The sequence below is a fragment of the Symphalangus syndactylus genome, chromosome 11 (assembly GCF_028878055.3).
Source record: "Symphalangus syndactylus isolate Jambi chromosome 11, NHGRI_mSymSyn1-v2.1_pri, whole genome shotgun sequence".
Classification (NCBI taxonomy): domain Eukaryota; kingdom Metazoa; phylum Chordata; class Mammalia; order Primates; family Hylobatidae; genus Symphalangus; species Symphalangus syndactylus.
In genome coordinates, this window is record NC_072433.2 from 87,684,181 (window position 1) to 87,706,181 (window position 22,001).

At 34.6% G+C, this 22,001-nt stretch overlaps 1 protein-coding gene across 1 annotated transcript in view; it reads left to right on the forward strand.

Moving 5' to 3' along the window:
* FAM174A (family with sequence similarity 174 member A) overlaps positions 1–22,001 on the forward strand; it is a 51,358-nt gene that overhangs the window by 20,381 nt on the left and 8,976 nt on the right. The window contains exon 2 of the mRNA XM_055297575.2: positions 6,318–6,452. Within this exon, the coding sequence (XP_055153550.1) occupies positions 6,318–6,452 (135 nt within the window). The remainder of the gene's footprint in view (positions 1–6,317; positions 6,453–22,001) is intronic.

Genomic DNA, 22,001 nt, shown 5'->3' on the forward strand with positions numbered 1-22,001 from the left:
TCAATGTCTTCTTTTGAGAAGTGTGTGTTCATGTCCTTTGCCCACTTTTTGATGGGGTTGTTTGGTTTTTTCTTGTAAATTTGTTGGAGTTTATTGTAGATTCTGGATATTAGCCCTTTGTCAGATGAGTAGATTGCAAAAATTTTCTCCCATTCTGTAGGTTGCCTGTTCACTCTGATGGTAGTTTCATTTGCAGTGCAAAAGGTCTTTAATTTAATTAGATCCCATTTGTCAATTTTGGCTTTTGTTGCCATTGCTTTTGGTGTTTTCGACATGAAGTCCTTGCCCATGCCTATGTCCTGAATGGTATTGCCTAGGTTTTCTTCTAGGGTTTTTATGGTTTTAGGTCTAACATGTAAGTCTTTAATCCATCTTGAATTAATTTTTGAATAAGGTGTAAGGAAGGGATCTGGTTCCAGCTTTCTACATATGGCTAGCCAGTTTTCCCAGCACCATTTATTAAATAAGGAATCCTTTCCCCATTTCTTGTTTTTGTCAGGTTTGTCACAGATCAGATGGTTGTAGATAAACGGCATTATTAATGAGGGCTCTATTCTGTTCTATTTGTCTATGTCTCTGTTTTGGTATCAGTACCATGCTGTTTTGGTTACTGTAGCCTTGTAGTATAGTTTGAAGTCAGGTAGCGTGATGCCTGCAGCTTTGTTCTTTTGGCTTAGAATTGACTTGGCAATGCGGGCTCTTTTTTGGTTCCATATGAACTTTAAAGTAGTTTTTTCCAATTCTGTGAAGAAAGTCATTGGTAGCTTGATGGGGATGGCATTGAATCTGTAAATTACCTTAGGCAGTGTGGCCATTTTCACGATATTGATTCTTCCAACCCATGAGCATGGAATGTTCTTCCATTTGTTTGTATCCTCTTTTATTTCGTTGAGCAGCAGTTTGTAGTTCTCCTTGAAGAGGTCCTTCACATCCCTTGTAAGTTGGATTCCTAGGTATTTTATTCTCTTTGAAGCAATTGTGAATGGGAGTTCACTCATGATTTGGCTCTCTGTTTGTTATTGGTGTATAAGAATGCTTGTGATTTTTGTACATTGATTTTGTATCCTGAGACTTTGCTGAAGTTGCCTATCAGCTTAAGGACATTTCGGGCTGAGATGATGGGGTTTTCCAGATATACAATCATGTTATCTGCAAACAGGGACAATTTGACTTCCTCTTTTCCTAATTGAATACCCTTTATTTCCTTCTCCTGCCTGATTGCCCTGGCCAGAACTTCCAACACTATGCTAAATAGGAGTGGTGAGAGAGGGCATCCCTGTCTTGTGCCACTTTTCAAAGGGACTGCTTCCAGTTTTTGCCCATTCAGTATGATATTGGCTGTGGGTTTGTCATAGATGGCTCTTATTATTTTGAGATACGTCCCATCAATACCTAATTTATTGAGAGTTTTTAGCATGAAGGGTTGTTGAATTTTGTCAAAGAACTTTTCTGCATCTATGGAGATAATCATGTGGTTTTTGTCGTTGGTTCTGTTTATATGTTGGATTACGTTTATTGATTTGCATATGTTGAACCAGCCTTGCATCCCAGGGATGAAGCCCACTTGATCTTGGTGGATAAGCTTTTTGATGTGCTGCTGGATTCAGTTTGCCAGTATTTTATTGAAGATTTTTGCATGGATGTTCATCAGGGATATTGGTCTAAAATTCTCTTTTTTTGTTGTGTCTCTGCCAGGCTTTGGTATCAGGATGATGCTGGCCTCATAAAATGAGTTAGGGAGGATTCCCTCTTTTTCTATTGATTGGAATAGTTTCAGAAGGAATGGTACCAGCTCCTCCTTTTACCTCTGGTAGAATTCGGCTGTGCATCCATCTGGTCCTGGACTGTTTTTGTTGGTAAGCTATTAATTATTGCCTCAATTTCAGAGCCTGTTATTGGTCTCTTCAGAGATTCAACTTCTTCCTGGTTTAGTCTTAGGAGGGTGTATGTGTCGAGGAATTTATCCATTTCTTCTAGATTTTCTAGTTTATTTGTGGAGAGGTGTTTATAGTATTCTCTGATGGTAGTTTGTATTTCTGTGGGATCGGTGGTCATATCCCCTTTATCATTTTTTATTGCGTCTATTTGATTCTTCTCTTTTCTTCTTTATTATTCTTGCTAGTGGTCTATCAATTTTGTTGATCTTTTCAAAAAACCAGCTCCTGGATTCATTGATTTTTTTGAAGAGTTTTTTGTGTCTCTGTTTCCTTCAGTTCTGCTCTGATCTTAGTTATCTCTTGCCTTCTGCTAGCTTTTGAATGTGTTTGCTCTTGCTTTTCTAGTTCTTTTAATTTTGCTGTTAGGGTGTCAGTTTTGGATCTTTCCTGCTTTCTCTTGTGGGCATTTAGTGCTATAAATTTCCCTCTACACACTGCTTTGAATGTGTCCCAGAGATTCTGGTATGTTGTGTCTTTGTTCTCATTGGTTTCAAAGAACATCTTTATTTCTGCCTTCATTTCGTTATGTACCCAGTAGTCATTCAGGAGCAGGTTATTCAGTTTCCATGTAGTTGAGCGGTTTTGAGTGAGTTTCTTAATCCTGAGTTCTAGTTTGATTGCACTGTGGTCTGAGAGACAATTTGTTATAATTTCTGTTGTTTTACATATGCTGAGGAGTGCTTTACTTCCAACTATGTGGTCAGTTTTGGAATAAGTGTGGTGTGCTGCGGAAAAGAATGTATATTCTGTTGATTTGGGGTGGAGAGTTCTGTAGATGTCTATTAGGTCCACTCTGTGCAGAGCTGAGTTCAGTTCCTGGATATCCTTGTTAACTTTCTGTCTCATTGATCTGTCTAATGTTGACAATGGGGTGTTACAGTCTCCCATTATTATTGTGTGGGAGTCTAAGTCTCTTTGTAGGTCTCTAAGGACTTGCTTTATGAATCTGGGTGCTCCTGTATTGGGTGCATATATATTTAGGATAGTTACCTCTTCTTGTTGAATTGATCCCTTTACCATTATGTAATGGCCTTCTTTGTGTCTTTTGATCTTTGTTGGTTTAAAGTCTGTTTTATCAGAGACTAGGATTGCAAACCCTGCCTTTGTTTTTTCCATTTTCTTGGTAGATCTTCCTCCATCCCTTTATTTTGAGCCTATGTGTGTCTCTGCACATGAGATGGGTTTCCTGAATACAGCACACTGATGGGTCTTGACTCTTTATCCAATTTGCCAGTCTGTGTCTTTTAATTGGAGCATTTAGCCCACTTACATTTCAGGTTAATATTGTTATGTGTGAATTTGATCCTGTCATCATGATGTTAGTTGGTTATTTTGCTCGTTAGTTGATGCAGTTTCTTCCTAGCCTCGATGGTCTTTACAATTTGGCATGTTTTTGCAGTGGCTGGTACCAGTTGTTCCTTTCCATGTTTAGTGCTTCCTTAAGGAGCTCTTTTAGGGCACGTCTGGTGGTGACAAAATCTCTCAGCATTTGCTTGTCTGTAAAGTATTTTATTTCTCCTTCACTTATGAAGCTTCGTTTGGCTGGATATGAAATTCTGGGTTGAAAATTCTTTTCTTTAAGAATGTTGAATATCGGCCCCCACTCTCTTCTGGCTTGTACAGTTTCTGCCAAGAGATCAGCTGTTAGTCCGATGGGCTTCCCTTTGTGGGTAACCCGACCTTTCTCTGGCTGCCCTTAACATTTTTTCCTTCATTTCAACTTTGGTGAATCTGACAATTGTGTGTCTTGGAGTTGCTCTTCTCGAGGAGTATCTTTGTGGTGTTCTCTGTATTTCCTGAATCTGAATGTTGGCCTGCCTTGCTAGATTGGGGAAGTTCTCCTGGATAATATTCTGCAGAGTGTTTTCCAACTTGGTTCCATTCTCCCCATCACTTTCAGGTACACCGATCAGACATAGATTTGGTCTTTTCACATAGTCCCATATTTCTTGGACGCTTTGTTCGTTTCTTTTTATTCTTTTTTCTCTAAACTTCTCTTCTCGCTTCATGTCATTCATTTGATCTTCCGTCACTGATACCCTTTCTTCCAGTTGATTTAATCGGCTACTGAGGCTTGTGCATTCGTCACGTAGTTGTCATGCCATGGTTTTCAGCTTCATCGGATCCTTTAAGGACTTCTCTGCATTGGTTATTCTAGTTAGCCATTCATCTAATTTTTTTTCAAGGTTTTTAACTTCTTTGCCATGGGTTCAGACTTCCTCCTTTAGCTCAGAGTAGTTTGATCGTCTGAAGCCTTCTACTCTCAACTCGTCAAAGTCATTCTCCATCCAGCTTTGTTCAGTTGCTGGTGAGAAGCTTCGTTCCTTTGGAGGAGGAGAGGCGCTCTGCTTTTTAGAGTTTCCAGTTTTTCTGCTCTGTTTTTTCCCCATCTTTGTGGTTTTATCTACCTTTGGTCTTCGATGTTGGTGACATACAGGTGGGGTTTTGGTGTGGATGTCCTTTCTGTTTGTTCGTTTTCCTTCTATCAGTCAGGACCCTCAGCTGCAGGTCTGTTGGAGTTTGCTGGAGGTCCACTCCAGACCTGTTTGCCTGGGTTTTTTACAGAGAAAGTTTAGACCTCTGGTCTACATGGTGTGTGTGAGTGCGTGTGTGGGCACACACACACACTCACACACACATACTTGTTAATGTAACAACCTAAACATACTTATTTTCTCACTATGAAAGAAAGAGTTCTTTGTATTTCATACTGCTTCATTTTTGCTAGTACTAATATTTACTGACCCTTTCATTAGTTACATTTGTAACTTTAAATACTATGCTTAACTTTCTGTTTCCTGTTCCATCACTTTAGACTTGTATATAGATAGCTCTATAGGTAATGACTGGTGGAAATTTTCTTGGTTTGTGCTCACACTTAGTAACATTTTGTAAATTTTAACACTGAGACCAGGCACTTTACCCCCAGGTGCTAATATCATACCTGATGCTTAATAAGACTCCATTGTTGTTGAAGGTATGTTTGTTTTCCAGGAGCTTCACTGTCATGTTTGAGGAGTCTCATGTTGCTCTTTACAGTTGATGTTATAGCCCAAGTATTTCTTATCCCATGTATGTCAAACAGAGTAAATCAGAATTTATGTAAACTGATTTTATTTGTGATAACTTGCTGAAATATTTTCTATTTTGTTTTCAAACTCCAATGGACACTCTTGTGAAACACATTTTGCTGTGTGTGGAGTTGAAGCTGTTGCGTTGGAGATGACTTAGGCATTCCTTGCAGGGTCACGGTTTTAGTTGCCAAGGCAGAAGTCCCTCAACAATTAATTGAAGAACATCTTAATTGATACATCGCTGTGCTAGAAAGTGGTTACGTAGTGGTGAATAAAGCAGTCTTGGTTGCTGCCCTCAGAGAACTTAGTGGGAGAGACAGATGAATAAACCCCACATAAACATATACATCAGCACATAGGAATGCAGATTAAGGTAATTGATTTGAAGGAAAAGAACAAGTTATTTGAGACCCAAACTGGAAGTAGGACTCTAAATCTTGAGATTTCATACATACGGCTAATAATAATGAATGTTAAGCACCCTTGAATCTTTTGAATTTCTCTAAGCCAGTGGTTCTCAAACTTGAATATGCATCGAAAGCATAATAAATGTTTGTTAAAACACAGGTGTCTGGGCCCCACCTTCAAAGTGTGTTATTCACTTGGTCTGGGCTAGCCATGAAGATTTGCATTTCTTGTAAGTTCCTAGGTGACTGTGATTCTGCTGATCCAGAGAACCACACTGCAAGAACCACTGATCTCAGTTAATGGTTTATATCACATTGGAATCACATTTAGAAACTCAACAAAATATTCATATTTAGTTCTTTTTTGCTGTACATTTTGATTCAGTTATGGCCTAAACATGGGACTTTAAAAAATACTCCCAGGTAATTCTGGTGTGCAGCTAGAGTTGTGGGCTATCAGTTTAGTCTGTGAATATGTATATACATACAGTTTCTTAGAGGGGCATCTAAACAGTGGTAAGAAAGCATGGAGGACATGGGGAAAAGGCTGGAGCAAGAGGTTTCAGTAAAGAAGTACCTGACCTAAGCCTTTAAAAATTATGGCTTAAAGTACGGTACCTGAATTAAGGCTTAAAAGCTATTTGTCAACACCATCAGTTGACACAGAGAAGAGAGTATGTCAGACAGAAGAAACAGGCGATGGCACTTAAACACGTATGGGCAGGTTTTGTTTCAAGAAGTTTAATCCTAGGTGGTAAATTTGTTGCATTTCTGAAATGTAACCATTCTGATACTGAGTGTTTCCTATGTCAGAAATAGAATAATAATTTATTTTACAAATAAATATAAACTATGCCATATTAAATAACTTTTATTCATTAATTTGTTCTATTTGATAGGATGAGAAGAAGAAACCGAAAGACTAGGAGATACGGAGTTTTGGACACTAATATAGAAAATATGGAATTGACACCTTTAGAACAAGATGATGAGGATGATGACAACACATTGTTTGATGCCAATCATCCTCGAAGGTAAGTATTCCAGTAGTTGAATTCCATGAATCAGGAAGCAAGTCTTTGCCAAGTAAACTGAAGAAGTAAAAATAGACTTTCATTTAACAGCTTGTATTCCAACACAGTTTCTTCAGTTCTGTTTACTGAAGTTCTTTTTGCTATCTACCCCATAGCTCACATTCACATTGTTTTGCTCAAATAGATACAAACAATAGAATACCATCTCAAAATAATTTTTAAAAATTTCTTCTTCTTTTTTTTATCTTTTATTTTAAGTTCAGGGGTACAAGTGCAGGGTCGTTACATAGGTAAACTTGTGTCATGCGGTTTTGTTGTACAGATTATTTCATCACCCAGTTATTAAGCCTAGGACCCATTAACTTCTTCATTCTTGCAATATGTATTAACTCGGGTATGTGTGTGCGTGTGTGTTTGTGTGCGTGTGTGTTCGTGTGTGTGTGTGAGAGAAATACTTAGTAAACTTAGTTTCCTTTTTGTATTCTGAAGATATTTTCTTTTTAGTTTGGGTTCTAGTGTTTGTAAATAGTGCTGCCTTGCAGAATTGGGGGGCTAATTGTTTATGGTCTGATCATATAACTGTAATATATATACTGAGATCTGTTCTCAGTAAGTGTTAAGACCTTTCCTAAGAGGTTTAGATAAATAAAATGACATGAGTATAGAATAAATGCCAATGTAAATAGAGTGGGGAAAAAAGGCAACAAAGATTCAACCTAATAAGGAAAGACATCTTGGAATCTAGAGGGATTACTTGGCTGAAGGAGAATTAGAGTCCAGAGTCAGGTACAAATGCAAAGAAAACAGAAATCTTAGGATTACAGAAAAGAAGATGACTCAACAAAAATTGGACTACTAAGTCCTGTGTATCTATATTTATATCTATATATGTCTATCCATCTATCTATCTATCTAAGCTGTTTATACATATGCACACACAAAGGAACTTTTAGTAATGCTGATAATTTGTTCATTTAATACAAATATGTTCATCAATTATACATTTTAATAGTATTACAGCCTGAGTAGGCAAACATGAACAAAACAATTGCATCTGTTCATTAGGCACTCACTTTCAATTAAAGACACACATAAGATGAAAGAAAAGGGACAGAAACTGATATTCCATGCAAATGGTAACCAAAACAAAGCAGGGGTTGCTAAATTTATATCAGACAAATTAGATTTTAAGTCAAAAACTTCTCTTGAGACAAAAAAAAGATCATTACATAGTAAAAGAGTCAATTCACCAGGAAGATATGACAATTAGTATGACTCTATCAGAGCACCTAAATTATAAAGCAAATATTGACAGATCTGAAGCAAGAAATTGACAGCCATAAAATAATTTATGGGACTTTAATATCCCACTTACAATAATGAATAGAATATCTAGACAGAAAATCAATAAAGTAACCTCTGACTTAAACAACACTATAGACCAATGGACCTGACAGATATATACAGAACTTTGCACCCAACAGCAGAAGAATTCGCATTCTTCTCAAGTGCTCATGGGATGCACTCTGAGATAAATCATGTTAGGTCACAAAACAAGTCTTAACAACTTTAAGAAGACTGAAATTATTCCAAGTGTCTTTTCCAACCTCCATGGAATAGAAATAGAAATCAATAACAGCAGGAAAACAGGAAAAATTATAAATATGTGGAAACTAAAAGATATAGTTTGAATATACCTCCAGGCCAAATCTCATATCAATTGTAACCCTCCATGCTGGAATTGAAGCCTGATCAGAGATGTTTGGGTCATGGGGACTGATCCATCATGGCTTGGTGCTGTCCTTATGATAGTGAGTTCTTGTGAAATGTGGTTGTTTTAAGTGTGTAGCACCTGCTCCTCCTTGTTCCTATATTTACCATTTGAAGTACCTGATCCCATTTCACCTTGCACCATGAGTAAAAGCTCCCTGATACAAGCTCAGAGGCCAAGCAGATGTCAGCACCATGCTTGTATATTCTGCAGAACCACGAGCCAATTAAACCTCTTTTCTTCATAAATTACCCAGTCTCAGGTATGTCTTTATAGCAATGAAAGAATGGACTAATACACTGAACAACACACTCTTGAGCAATTATTGGGTCAAATAGGTAATCAAAGGGAATTTTAAAAGCTATTTTGATACCAGAAAAAATGGCGTAACAAAACTTATGGGATGCAGCAAAAGCATTGCTAGGAGAGAAGTTTATAGCAATAAATACCTATGTTATGAAAGAAGAAAGACTTCAAATAAACAACCTGGCTTTACCCTTTAAGAAAGTGGCAAAAGAAAAACACTTTAAGCCTAAGCCTAAAATTAGCAGAACGAGGGAAATAATTAAGATTATAATAGAAATACGTTAAATAGAGTTGAAAAAGACAATGAGAAAAATCAATAAAATTAAGATTTTGTTTATAGAAAAGATAAAATCAATAAACCTTTAGCTAGACTAAGCAAAAAAGAAAAGGCTCAAATAAAATCAGAAATAAAAGAGAAGAAATTACAATGGGTACCTCAGAAATTAAAGAAGACATGAGACTATTATGAACAATTATATACCAACAAATTTGATAACCTAGAAAAATGGATAAATTCCTAGAAACATACAATCTATGAAACTTGAATCAAGAAGAAATTCAAAGTCCAAACAGACAAGTAACAAATAAGGAAATTGAATCAGTAGTCAAAACTTTCCAACAAAGAAATGTCCAAGACCATACGGCTTCATGGGTAAATTATACCAGACATTTAAAGAAGAATTAATACTCATCCTTCTCAAATTATTCTGACAAATAGAAGAAGAAGCACTTTAAAACTCATTTTATGAGGCTAGTGTTATCCTGATACCAAAGCCAGACGAAGGAAAGCAAACTGCAGGCCAATACTCCTGATGAACATAGATACAAAAATCCTCAATAAAATGCTAGTTACCCAAATTCAGCAGCGTATTAAAATGATGATACACCATGATTAAGTGGGATTTGTCCCTGGAATGCAAATATCTTTCAACACATGCAAATCAATGCAATACAACACATTAATAGGTTGAAAGAAAAAAAGCCACAGGATCATTTCAGTAAACACAGAAAAAGCATTTGACAGTGCTGTCCACATAGACAAATGGGGTTGCATCAAACTAAAATGCTTCTGCACAGCCAAGTAGATAATCATCAGAGTGAAAAGGAACTTTAATAATGGGACAAAATATTTATAAACCATATATGTGTATACATATATATATGAGTTAATATCCAAAATTTATAAGGAATGCATGTAAGTTAATAGCCAAAAATCTCACATAATCTGATTTTAAAATGGGCACATGACCCCTGTATTATGTTGGTGGGAATATAAGTTGGCACAGCTGTTATGGAAAGCAGTACAGAAATTCCTCAATAAATTAAAAATATAATTACCTTATGATTTAGCAGTTTTGCTGCTGGATATATATACAAAGGAAACCATTATTGCATAGAGAGATCTGCACTCCCATGTTCACTGCAGCATTATTCACATTAACCAAGCTGTGGAAATAACCTAAATGTGCACTGACAGATGTATTAGTCCGTTTTCATACTGCTTAGAAGAAATATCAGAGACTGGGTAATTTATAAAGAAAGAGAGGTTTAATGGACTCACAGTTCTGCATGGCTAGGGAGGCCTCACAATCATGGCAGTAGGCAAAGGAGGAGCAAAGGCACATCTTACATGACGGCAGGCAAGAGAGCATGTGTAGGGGAACCACCCTTTATAAAACCATCAGATTTCATGACACTTATTCAATATCATGAGAACAGCATGGGAAAAACTTGCCCCCGTGTTTCAGTTACCTCCCACCAGGTTCCTCCCATGATACATGAGGATTAAGGGAGCTACAATTCAAGACGAGATTTAGATGGGGGCACAGCCAAACCATATCAACAGATAAATGAATTTGAAAAGTATGATATGTATATGTATATATAATATACATAATTACATGTATAATATACTATTGAATATTGTTCAGCCTTAAAAAAGAAGAAAATCTGGACATTTGCAACAACATGGATGAACATGGAGGAATTTATGTTATTTGAAACAATCCAAACATAGAAAGACAGATAGTGCATTATCTCACTTATATATGTAATCTAAATAGTCAAGCTTATAGTAGTGAATAGAATAGGGGTTGCCAGGGGCTGCAGAGAAGGGAAAATAGGAAGATGTTAGTCAAGGGATCCAAAATTTTAGTTATGCAAAATGAGTAAGTTCATTTATGCAAGATGAATAAGCTATGCAAGATGAATAACGTGTACAACAATGTGAATATAGTTAACAATACAATACAGCATTGTATACTTTTAAGTTTGCTAGGAGGGTAGATGTTAAGTGTTCTTGATACACACAAAAATATGGTAATCTCAAGAGGTGATGGATATGTTGATTAGCGTGATTGCAGTGATTGTTTCACGTAGTATATGCACATTATAACATCAAGGTAAACACCTTAAGCATATCCAATTTTTATTTGCCAATTATACCTCACTAAAGATGGAGAAATAAAAAGTTCATGAAACAGTTGTAATCTATGCTAATCCTCAATTCTATAGGCCATAAAAAGTCATTTTGAAAATTTTAAGACAAGGGAAACTTTGATTACAAAGTTATGTTTTGAAGGTTACCCTGACTGCATGGGTTGAAGGAGACCAAGAAAAAGAGTAAGGTGACAAAGAAGAAAAGTAGTTAGATGGTGCAAATGCATGGGATGACTTGCATTACAGTTACAGCAGGAAAGGCAGAGAGGAGTGAATTATTTAAGCAGCTTTGGAAGGTATTAATTACCTTCCTTAATTACCATCTTAACCAAGATGTAGGTCCTGTTTTGAGAGTGAAAGAGCGAGAATTGGTTATAATAATGGTAAAGCATGTTTCAGGGATAAGAATGAAATCATCTTGAGTTATTTAGTAATCTCACCCAATTTACTTAATAAATAAGGCAAAACTTCTTTAATATCTATCTAAATAAAGTGACAGGAACAGCACATTAGTATTTACCTATTCATCAATTTATCCAACAAATGAATGATGTAGCAGCTATCTACTTGCCAAGCACTGGTCTATGTGTTTAAGATACATTAGAGAGCAGAACAAAACAAAACAAAAAAATCTGACTTTGTGAAGTTTGGCTGCCAGTGGGGAAAAGATGAGTTAGAGAGGTTAACAGTCTATTTTTCATCTTCAGTTTTCCTTCTATATCTATCTGATTTTTTTTCTTCAAGGAGCATATATTCATGCATTACAATCATGAAAATATCATATTTCTCATCTAAATTTCTCCCTATGTTTAACATCTGTTCATCACAATTCTTGCCTGGTCTAATCTTTGTTATGAAAGTTAGAACATAATTATTTTCAAACTTCATTATTTCTTTTCTGTTCACCAGTCAGCATTGGCATTCTCCTACAAGTAAAAACCTTCCCTTCTTCCTTGTCTATCATCAATATGTAATGATGATTTTCTCTTTTTCAAAGGTTCATAATTCATTGCTGTACTTATTTTAGTGCACATGTAGTCTCAGATGTGGTCAATGGGAGCTTCTTCAAAATGGTTTCTGTCCTTGTAACTCGGTCCCATGTTTTTTAAGTACCTCCTTACTTTCCAGCCTCACCAGATGTTCTAGACTCTTTTGGATTTAGCCTTGAAATCTGGCATTTCTCCATAGAGCCCTGGTTTCTTTGAATGGGCACTAGGCAAACTCTTTGCAACTGGGTGGACTTTGTTTCTGGGCCTTTCAGCACACAGTTCCATTAAATGTATGTATTTATGTATTATATACATAAATACACCTGTGTCCATGTGCTTGCATATACACACATATATGTGTACTTTAGATATTATCACTTCACACTTCCCATTCCAATTTATCTCTACTGGGTTCTTTTTTGCCTGCTTCCTTTCCATAATTGTGTTTTTCCACTGACATGAGATCTCTGGCTTCAATAGTTTTACTAATTGGTTCAGTCTTATAATAAAACTGAATTAGATTCTGAGTTTCTTTGCCTATTAAAGAATTGCTTTGCTTAAAAAAAAACTTTCTAAAAAGAATGTATGAAAGTTTGCAGTTTTCTCCTCAGTGTCCCATCATGTCCAGTACTAAGAATATATAGTCAGATACTGTGTTCATAAATAATTTGGCTTAGTTCTTTCCCACACTCCTCTTCAGTGTGCTCATAGTAGTCATTTGAAATATAATTTAATTTATTTTAGTTTGCTTTCTGTTTTAGGTTTCTTCTTCCTTTCCTGTTTTTATTTTATTTTATAAGGAAAACACTAACATACTTCCAAAAGTTAATACTATACATGAAACTTAAACACACGCAAATATATACAGACACACACAAAAGTTCTAGTCTCTCTTGTATACTTTCCACTCTCTACTCCATTCTTCCCACCTCATCCTTTGAAGATAAACAACTTCATTATTTTCTAGTTTATCTTCACTATAGATTTTTTGGTAAAAGTTGATAGAAACATGTATTTCTTGTGTTTACCTCATTTCTTACATAAGATGTAATATGCTATATATGCTCTATTATACTTTTTTGTTGTACTTGATATTTTCTATGTCATGCCATATATGTATGTATTATAATCACAATAGAGTAATATGTAGCTATAAGTCGTGCCATTTACTATGTCATATGTATATGAACATATATGACGTAGAGTTACATATTACTCTATGGAGGCTATTATATATATATATATTTACAGCTGCATATTATTCAGTAGTGGCTATAGCATAATAACCATGGTTTATTCAGTCACCTATGGTTTGACATTTAGGTAGTTTTTAGTTGTTTTGTAATTATAAATAGTACTGCAAGGAATAACTTTGTGCAAATGTCTTTTTTTATTGTTGGAGGCAGATTTTCAGGGTTAATTTCTGGGAGCAGAATTATAGGTCAGATAATGTGAAATCAGTTTTAATGATAAGGAATTGAAGGTGGCTATAAGATGATATCCCACTGGGCAGAGCAAATTGGATAGATTCATTCTTTCATTAAAAGTACTGATTAATTCCCATGTGCCCCAGGCACTCTACTAAGCTCTTAAGCTCTAGGATGTATACAATAGTGCACAAAAATGGACAAAATGCTCAGCCTCAGGCATTTAACAATCATATATATATGTATATACACATGTATATATATATATACACACACACACATGCACACACACATGTGGAGTGACAGGAACAGCACATTAGTATTTACCTATTCATCAATTTATCCAACAAATGAATGATGTAGCAGCTATCTACTTGCCAAGCACTGGTCTATGTGTTTAAGATACATTAGAGAGCAGAACAAAACAAAACAAAAAAATCTGACTTTGTGAAGTTTGGCTGCCAGTGGGGAAAAGATGAGTTAGAGAGGTTAACAGTCTATTTTTCATCTTCAGTTTTCCTTCTATATCTATCTGATTTTTTTTCTTCAAGGAGCATATATTCATGCATTACAATCATGAAAATATCATATTTCTCATCTAAATTTCTCCCTATGTTTAACATCTGTTCATCACAATTCTTGCCTGGTCTAATCTTTGTTATGAAAGTTAGAACATAATTATTTTCAAACTTCATTATTTCTTTTCTGTTCACCAGTCAGCATTGGCATTCTCCTACAAGTAAAAACCTTCCCTTCTTCCTTGTCTATCATCAATATGTAATGATGATTTTCTCTTTTTCAAAGGTTCATAATTCATTGCTGTACTTATTTTAGTGCACATGTAGTCTCAGATGTGGTCAATGGGAGCTTCTTCAAAATGGTTTCTGTCCTTGTAACTCGGTCCCATGTTTTTTAAGTACCTCCTTACTTTCCAGCCTCACCAGATGTTCTAGACTCTTTTGGATTTAGCCTTGAAATCTGGCATTTCTCCATAGAGCCCTGGTTTCTTTGAATGGGCACTAGGCAAACTCTTTGCAACTGGGTGGACTTTGTTTCTGGGCCTTTCAGCACACAGTTCCATTAAATGTATGTATTTATGTATTATATACATAAATACACCTGTGTCCATGTGCTTGCATATACACACATATATGTGTACTTTAGATATTATCACTTCACACTTCCCATTCCAATTTATCTCTACTGGGTTCTTTTTTGCCTGCTTCCTTTCCATAATTGTGTTTTTCCACTGACATGAGATCTCTGGCTTCAATAGTTTTACTAATTGGTTCAGTCTTATAATAAAACTGAATTAGATTCTGAGTTTCTTTGCCTATTAAAGAATTGCTTTGCTTAAAAAAAAACTTTCTAAAAAGAATGTATGAAAGTTTGCAGTTTTCTCCTCAGTGTCCCATCATGTCCAGTACTAAGAATATATAGTCAGATACTGTGTTCATAAATAATTTGGCTTAGTTCTTTCCCACACTCCTCTTCAGTGTGCTCATAGTAGTCATTTGAAATATAATTTAATTTATTTTAGTTTGCTTTCTGTTTTAGGTTTCTTCTTCCTTTCCTGTTTTTATTTTATTTTATAAGGAAAACACTAACATACTTCCAAAAGTTAATACTATACATGAAACTTAAACACACGCAAATATATACAGACACACACAAAAGTTCTAGTCTCTCTTGTATACTTTCCACTCTCTACTCCATTCTTCCCACCTCATCCTTTGAAGATAAACAACTTCATTATTTTCTAGTTTATCTTCACTATAGATTTTTTGGTAAAAGTTGATAGAAACATGTATTTCTTGTGTTTACCTCATTTCTTACATAAGATGTAATATGCTATATATGCTCTATTATACTTTTTTGTTGTACTTGATATTTTCTATGTCATGCCATATATGTATGTATTATAATCACAATAGAGTAATATGTAGCTATAAGTCGTGCCATTTACTATGTCATATGTATATGAACATATATGACGTAGAGTTACATATTACTCTATGGAGGCTATTATATATATATATATTTACAGCTGCATATTATTCAGTAGTGGCTATAGCATAATAACCATGGTTTATTCAGTCACCTATGGTTTGACATTTAGGTAGTTTTTAGTTGTTTTGTAATTATAAATAGTACTGCAAGGAATAACTTTGTGCAAATGTCTTTTTTTATTGTTGGAGGCAGATTTTCAGGGTTAATTTCTGGGAGCAGAATTATAGGTCAGATAATGTGAAATCAGTTTTAATGATAAGGAATTGAAGGTGGCTATAAGATGATATCCCACTGGGCAGAGCAAATTGGATAGATTCATTCTTTCATTAAAAGTACTGATTAATTCCCATGTGCCCCAGGCACTCTACTAAGCTCTTAAGCTCTAGGATGTATACAATAGTGCACAAAAATGGACAAAATGCTCAGCCTCAGGCATTTAACAATCATATATATATGTATATACACATGTATATATATATATACACACACACACATGCACACACACGTGGAGATATATATATATATATATATATATATATATATATATATATATATCTCCACAATGCAGAATGAAGGAGTCTTAGATATAGAGTTGGGATTCACAATTTTTAGGTTTTGACTAAATCAGGAATAATGCTCTTCTCTAAGCCAGATTTACTTTTCTCTTTTAAAATCAGCAATAAGGATGGATATTTCAGGGCACAAAGAAGCAAAGAATGGTCATACAGTTTTTCTGTTCTCCTTTTATTCTCTTCTTGAAACAATATCAAACATCATTTAAATTACACTCACACTGATTCTAGCCATCTGTGCTATTTTTTTCAGAGTCTAAAACAGAGGTCGGGTGACTAATTTGGGGAAGGTGGCCACATTTCTACCACATAACAGCAGTTTTAAAGAGGTGTGAGGAGAGGTGTGTTTATTCCTATTACCTTCTGTGGCTTAGACATTTTTTTCTATAATGAGATATACATTCCAAATACCATTACTTTATTTGAAGAAGGGCCCTATCTGACTTTTTAATTCAATGGGCAGAACTCGATCTGATTTTTTAATGTTGATATTAGAGATTAAACATGCATTACGCTATCAATTCATTAAACATTTTAAACTTTTCTTGTGTGAAAGCTGTACACTGATCTTATTGTGGCTGACTTCAGTAACAAATGATACTCATGGTTAATACCATCTTCCCCCCAGTAAATTGGAAGAAAAAGTCTATACTTATGTGGAGATATAAAATCTCTTTAGTCATTGAAAGAGGAACTTGACCAAGGATTTCCCAGAACAGCTATATAATGCCTATATCTTAATCTCTTAGATCCTATAAATCTGTTCAGTTACATGACAAAGATGGCCAAAGACTGCAGAGGGAAGTAAGATCGCTAATAGGTGGATTTTAAAATAGTTAGATATCCCGGATTATATGCATATTATATATCAAATTATTTTTATTGCTGTAGCATTATAGGAAGTAAATATCAGATAAGGCTTGCCCCAATATTAAGTAGGTTAGTTGTCAGTTTTTTTGTAGATATTGCTTGTTAGCATAAGTAAATTTCTTACTCTTTCTAGATTGCTAAGAGTTTTTATCATGAATAGTGTTGAATTTTATCATATACTTTTTCTGCATGTACTGAAAGTGATTGTTTTTTTCCTTTTAGTAAATAAACATGGTGAATTTCATTAATTGATTCTTGAATGTTAAACCAACATAATAGTCCTGAGACAAATCCTCCTTTGTCATGGTATCCTTTTATATATCGTTGGGTTCAATTCATTAATGTTTTCTTAAAGTATTTTTGTCTGTAGTTTATAGAGTTTATATGTACATATACATATATATGTATGTGTATATATATATATATATATGTGTGTGTGTCTTTTATAGTATCTTTATCATGTTTTGATATTAGGGTTTGCGTTTCTCATAAAATGTGTTGGGAAGTGATCCCTTTGCATCTACGTGTTTATAAAATTTGTGTAACACTGCCATTATTTCTTCCTTAAGTATTTGATAGAAGAAATGAGTGAAACTGTTAAGTGAATGGACTTTTTTATTGGATGGGAAGAGTTATTTAATATACATAGAGCTATTCAGATTTTCTGTTACTTCTCATGTAATTGTAAATTGCTTTATCAAGAAATTTGTCCATAAAATACTGGACTTTAGAAAACAATTAAGTGGTGAATTATGTGCATAATTTTCACATAACTGCTTTTCCTTGTGATTATTTAAATACTTAAATATATACATATATATTCCAATAAATATATAAATATATGGAAATATTTATTTAAATTTATATTTATATATTCCAGTAAATATATAAATATATGTACTTCAATATATAAAGTATATACTTAAGTGTGTGTGTATATATATATACACATACAAAGTAACTTTACTGTTACTTTATTATAAAGTAATAGAAAGGTTGAGAAATGTGGCATCTTTTACTGTTGTTGTTGTGATCAGTAAATCTATTTTCCATTGCCAAGATTGCTACAAATACCCTGCAATGGATAGAGTAGGTTTTACAACCATTTTTACAGCAAAGTCTCTGATGGCTGTAGTTACATGTGTTATATGCTGCTGTACTGATTATATTAGCCACATATTTTGTTAACCAAGGCAAATTCAAGTCTGCCATCAAAGAATATCAGGAAACATACAACTGTTGCAGTTTGGGTTTTACCATTGAACTGAAAAGATGATTCCCTTGCTGACTCTGATATTCCTGATTAATTTTTTTTTTAGAACTGTTGAAAGTTTCATGGAAGTACTTTAAAATATTATCAATATGATTTAATAAATCAGTTCAGTAGTATTCCTGCTCAAAGAAGTTATATTAATCTGTCTAATTAAATGTAGTAAAGTTGATTCAAGTAAAGGTTTTTTTTTTCTTAATAGAATGTGACATTTCCTAATAAAACAGCACTTGAACCTGTTTTAAACTCTCTGAAAACATCCTAACTACATGGTTAAGACAATCATGTATAAACCAATCATTATTTTTATTTGATTAATGAACTCTATATGTGAGCACAATGTACCACTGAATTGGATTCTAAAGGACAAAGAAACATACAGTTCCACAGATTTCCAAACTTATAATTTTTTTTTTTTTTTTTTTTTGAGATGGAATCTTGCTCTGTCGCCCAGGCTGGAGTGCAGTGGTGCTATCTCAGCTCACTGCAACCTCTGTCTCCCAGGTTCAAGCGATTCTCATGCCTCAGCCTTCCCAGTAGCTGGGATTACAGGTGTGCACCACCAAGCCTGCTAATTTTTGTATTTTTAGTAGAGACGGGGTTTTACCATGTTGGCCAGGCTGTTCTCAAACTCCTGGGCTCAGGTGATCCACCCGCCCTGACCTCCCAAAGTGCTGGGATTACAGATGTGAGCCAACGCACCGGGCCTCAAACTTAAAATGTTATTTTTAAACTGATGACTTGGTCCAGCTTTCATTCTTGGAGTAAATATTTTATTCGAAATTACTAAGTCCTATTTCAGCTATCTTAACTTGTTTAGCAATAAAGCTTTTTGCTTTACTTCTATTCCTGTTTACTTCTCTCTTGTTATAATTCTTCACCCAAATTTGACTCTTGTTGAATAAAAATTAGCAAAGAACCTATATTCTACCAGGGAGGAGGGGGCAGGGATAATATTCAAATAACTAAAAGCCAGAACAGAAAAGAATATGTATGTAAATGGTGCAGTTTTTCATAAAAGGGAATTTTTATTTCTGGCCTGGACAGAGTGAAGTAACAGAACTACAATAGGAGTGATTGTGACAGCTGCTTGTTAATAAAACACACCCTTAGTGCAGGATGTATCAGAGACTATGCTAGGATCCAAATTCACTATGAAATCATTAAAAACATTTCTTGCAGAGTAGTTCCTATTCTCATTTGAAAGATAGGAAAACTGAGGCTTAGTTCAAATGACTTCGTCTGCAATGTCCTGCAATTAATCTCATTCCATTTGTTTAATATTTATTTGATTTATACCTAAAGAGGATAATTCTAAATTCTGATCCTTCTGTCTTCTATACTACCACTTGTATTACTGTTAATTTTTCAAATACAGACTCCCAAAATAAAGCATATAAGTAGAATGATTTGTCTGCCTTTTCAATTGCAGTGCAGAATATAATTAGTCTACAGTATAACTTTTATATTTTTTTATTATACTTTGAGTTCTAGGGTACATGTGCACAACATGCAGGTTTGTTACATATGTATACATGTGCCATGTTGGTGTGCTGCACCCATTAACTCGTTATTTACATTAGGTATATCTCCTTATGCTATCCCTCCTCTCTCCCCTCACTGCATAACAGGCCCCAGTGTGTGATGTTCCCCTTCCTGTGTCCAAGTGTTCTCATTGTTCAATTCCCACCTATGAGTGAGAACATGCGGTGTTTGGTTTTTTGTCCTTGCTATAGTTTGCTGAGAATGATGGTTTCCAGCTTCATCCATGTCCCTAAAACCATAAAAACCCTAGAAGAAAACCTAGGCAATACCATGCAGGACATAGGCATGGGCAAGGACTTCATGTCGAAAACACCAAAAGCAATGGCAACAAAAGCCAAAATTGACAAATGGGATCTAATTAAACTAAAGAGCTTCTGCACAGCAAAAGAAACTACCATCAGAGTGAACAGGCAACCTACGGAGTGGGAGAAAATTTTTGTAATCTACATCTGACGAAAGGCTAATACCCAGAATCTACAAAGAACTCAAACAAATTTACAAGAAAAAAACAAACAACCCCATCAAAAAGTGGGCAAAGGATATGAACAGTCTACAGTATAACTTATAATAATTCTTGTGAGATCATCCCTTACTGGTGCTGTCTTCTTGTTTAACTGTTTTTAAAATTAGTGCCTCTTCATTTTCCAAATTCTATCCACAGAAAGGAAGCAAGTCATTTCCAGAGAGGCAAATGAATTTCCTTGCTTACAATTTTACAAAACTAGCTTTTTGTAGTCAGCTCTTTCTGAGAGTGGTGTTTTTTAATGTGGCCTTAAATACATCAAACTATTAACAATGATTGTTATTGGTCATTAAGATGTAGAGTAATTATTTTCTCTATTTCTTTATATTAAATTGAGCCAGGCTACTTTAGTAATTTTAGTAATTTCTGCCAAATATGTAATTTAAAAAGCCCTAAATTTGCTTTTTGGCTACTGCTGTTATGCTTCATTAAATATACTATTGTATTGTATGTGTTGATTACATTTTGTGCTTAATGCGATACTTGGCCATAAAATATTTCCTGGTTATTAACATCAGTATATCAGAATCAGATTGCAGATTCAATATAAGTGTTTAGTGAGAAACCCTTGTTAAGAATATCTTATTCAAACAGTTATCAATTTGAAAATACTGTAGTTCTAATTTCTAAAACACTGTCTTAATTGTTGGGTATAACATAGTATCAGAATAAACACTAACCTTAGTCAAAGTAAATAGAATATAAAAGTACTAATATTTACTTTAGAAATTTCTATTTAGTTTGTTCACTGGTATGTTGGTAGTAAGATAGTTCCTACTTAATTTTTCTCTTAAAGGGAACTTTGCTGTGTTTGTCATTAAACAGGTAGCGAAAAAGAACTTTTATATAATTTTTTTCAAAATTTTTCTGAAGATTAAATTTGGCTACTGATGAAAAAGAAATATTTGGGATTGGAGTCACTGAATGAAGGCATGGATTCTAAGGCATTATTATTTATGAATAGCAGTTTCGTAGAGAAAGAAGAGGTATCCAGTACAATAAGTGTGTAGGATACAGTATAGCGCATACTAATAGAATGTCTTGGTTGTTTATTATTTTATAGTCTGTTTGTTTGTAGAAGAAATAGGAATCCATTGCTATAACCAGAGTAGCATTTTTTTTTAGTACCGTGGAAATTCTGTAAATGATAGGAAACTGAGCATTTTACATAGGATCTAATCTGCAGATTTCGATGACTAAACCCTCCAGAACTGAGAAGTATTATGATAAAATAAGGAGCAACAGGACATAATCATATAGACTGAAGTGCTTCTTGAGCTTCTATTATTGACTGAATGCCCTTAGACCAATCTCTTGAATCTTGATTCCTCCTCCTTACCAATTTGCCTGCCAAATAATATAGTTGGACTGCACTTCTAGAATCTTTCCCAGTTTTTGGTCTCTGTAATTGCCTGTTTTAATCTTGTAGACTACCCTAAAAAGACAATCCTTAGTCTTAATTGAAAACTATTTATTTTATCCAAAACAACAACAAAAATCCAAAAAACTTAAGAACATCCAACAAATAATTGATCAAGATGACACTAGAATTCAGGCTTCCCTTCTAGGCCAAGGTTTTTTGTCCTTCTGAATTATTTCCAAGCTTTATTTGTAGTTTTGCACTAATAAAGAAGGATATTGTTTTTCTTTTTTTAATATTTTTTCTCTATTTTTTGATCACCATCATCCCATTCAGTACCAAGCGATATTCCTCACAGTTAATACAAACTCAACACGTTTGGTGATTAAAAGAATGAATGTAATTTTAAAAATATTTTTACCTATTAAGCTTAGCAGCATGCATAGCCCAATGTGTTGCATACCTAT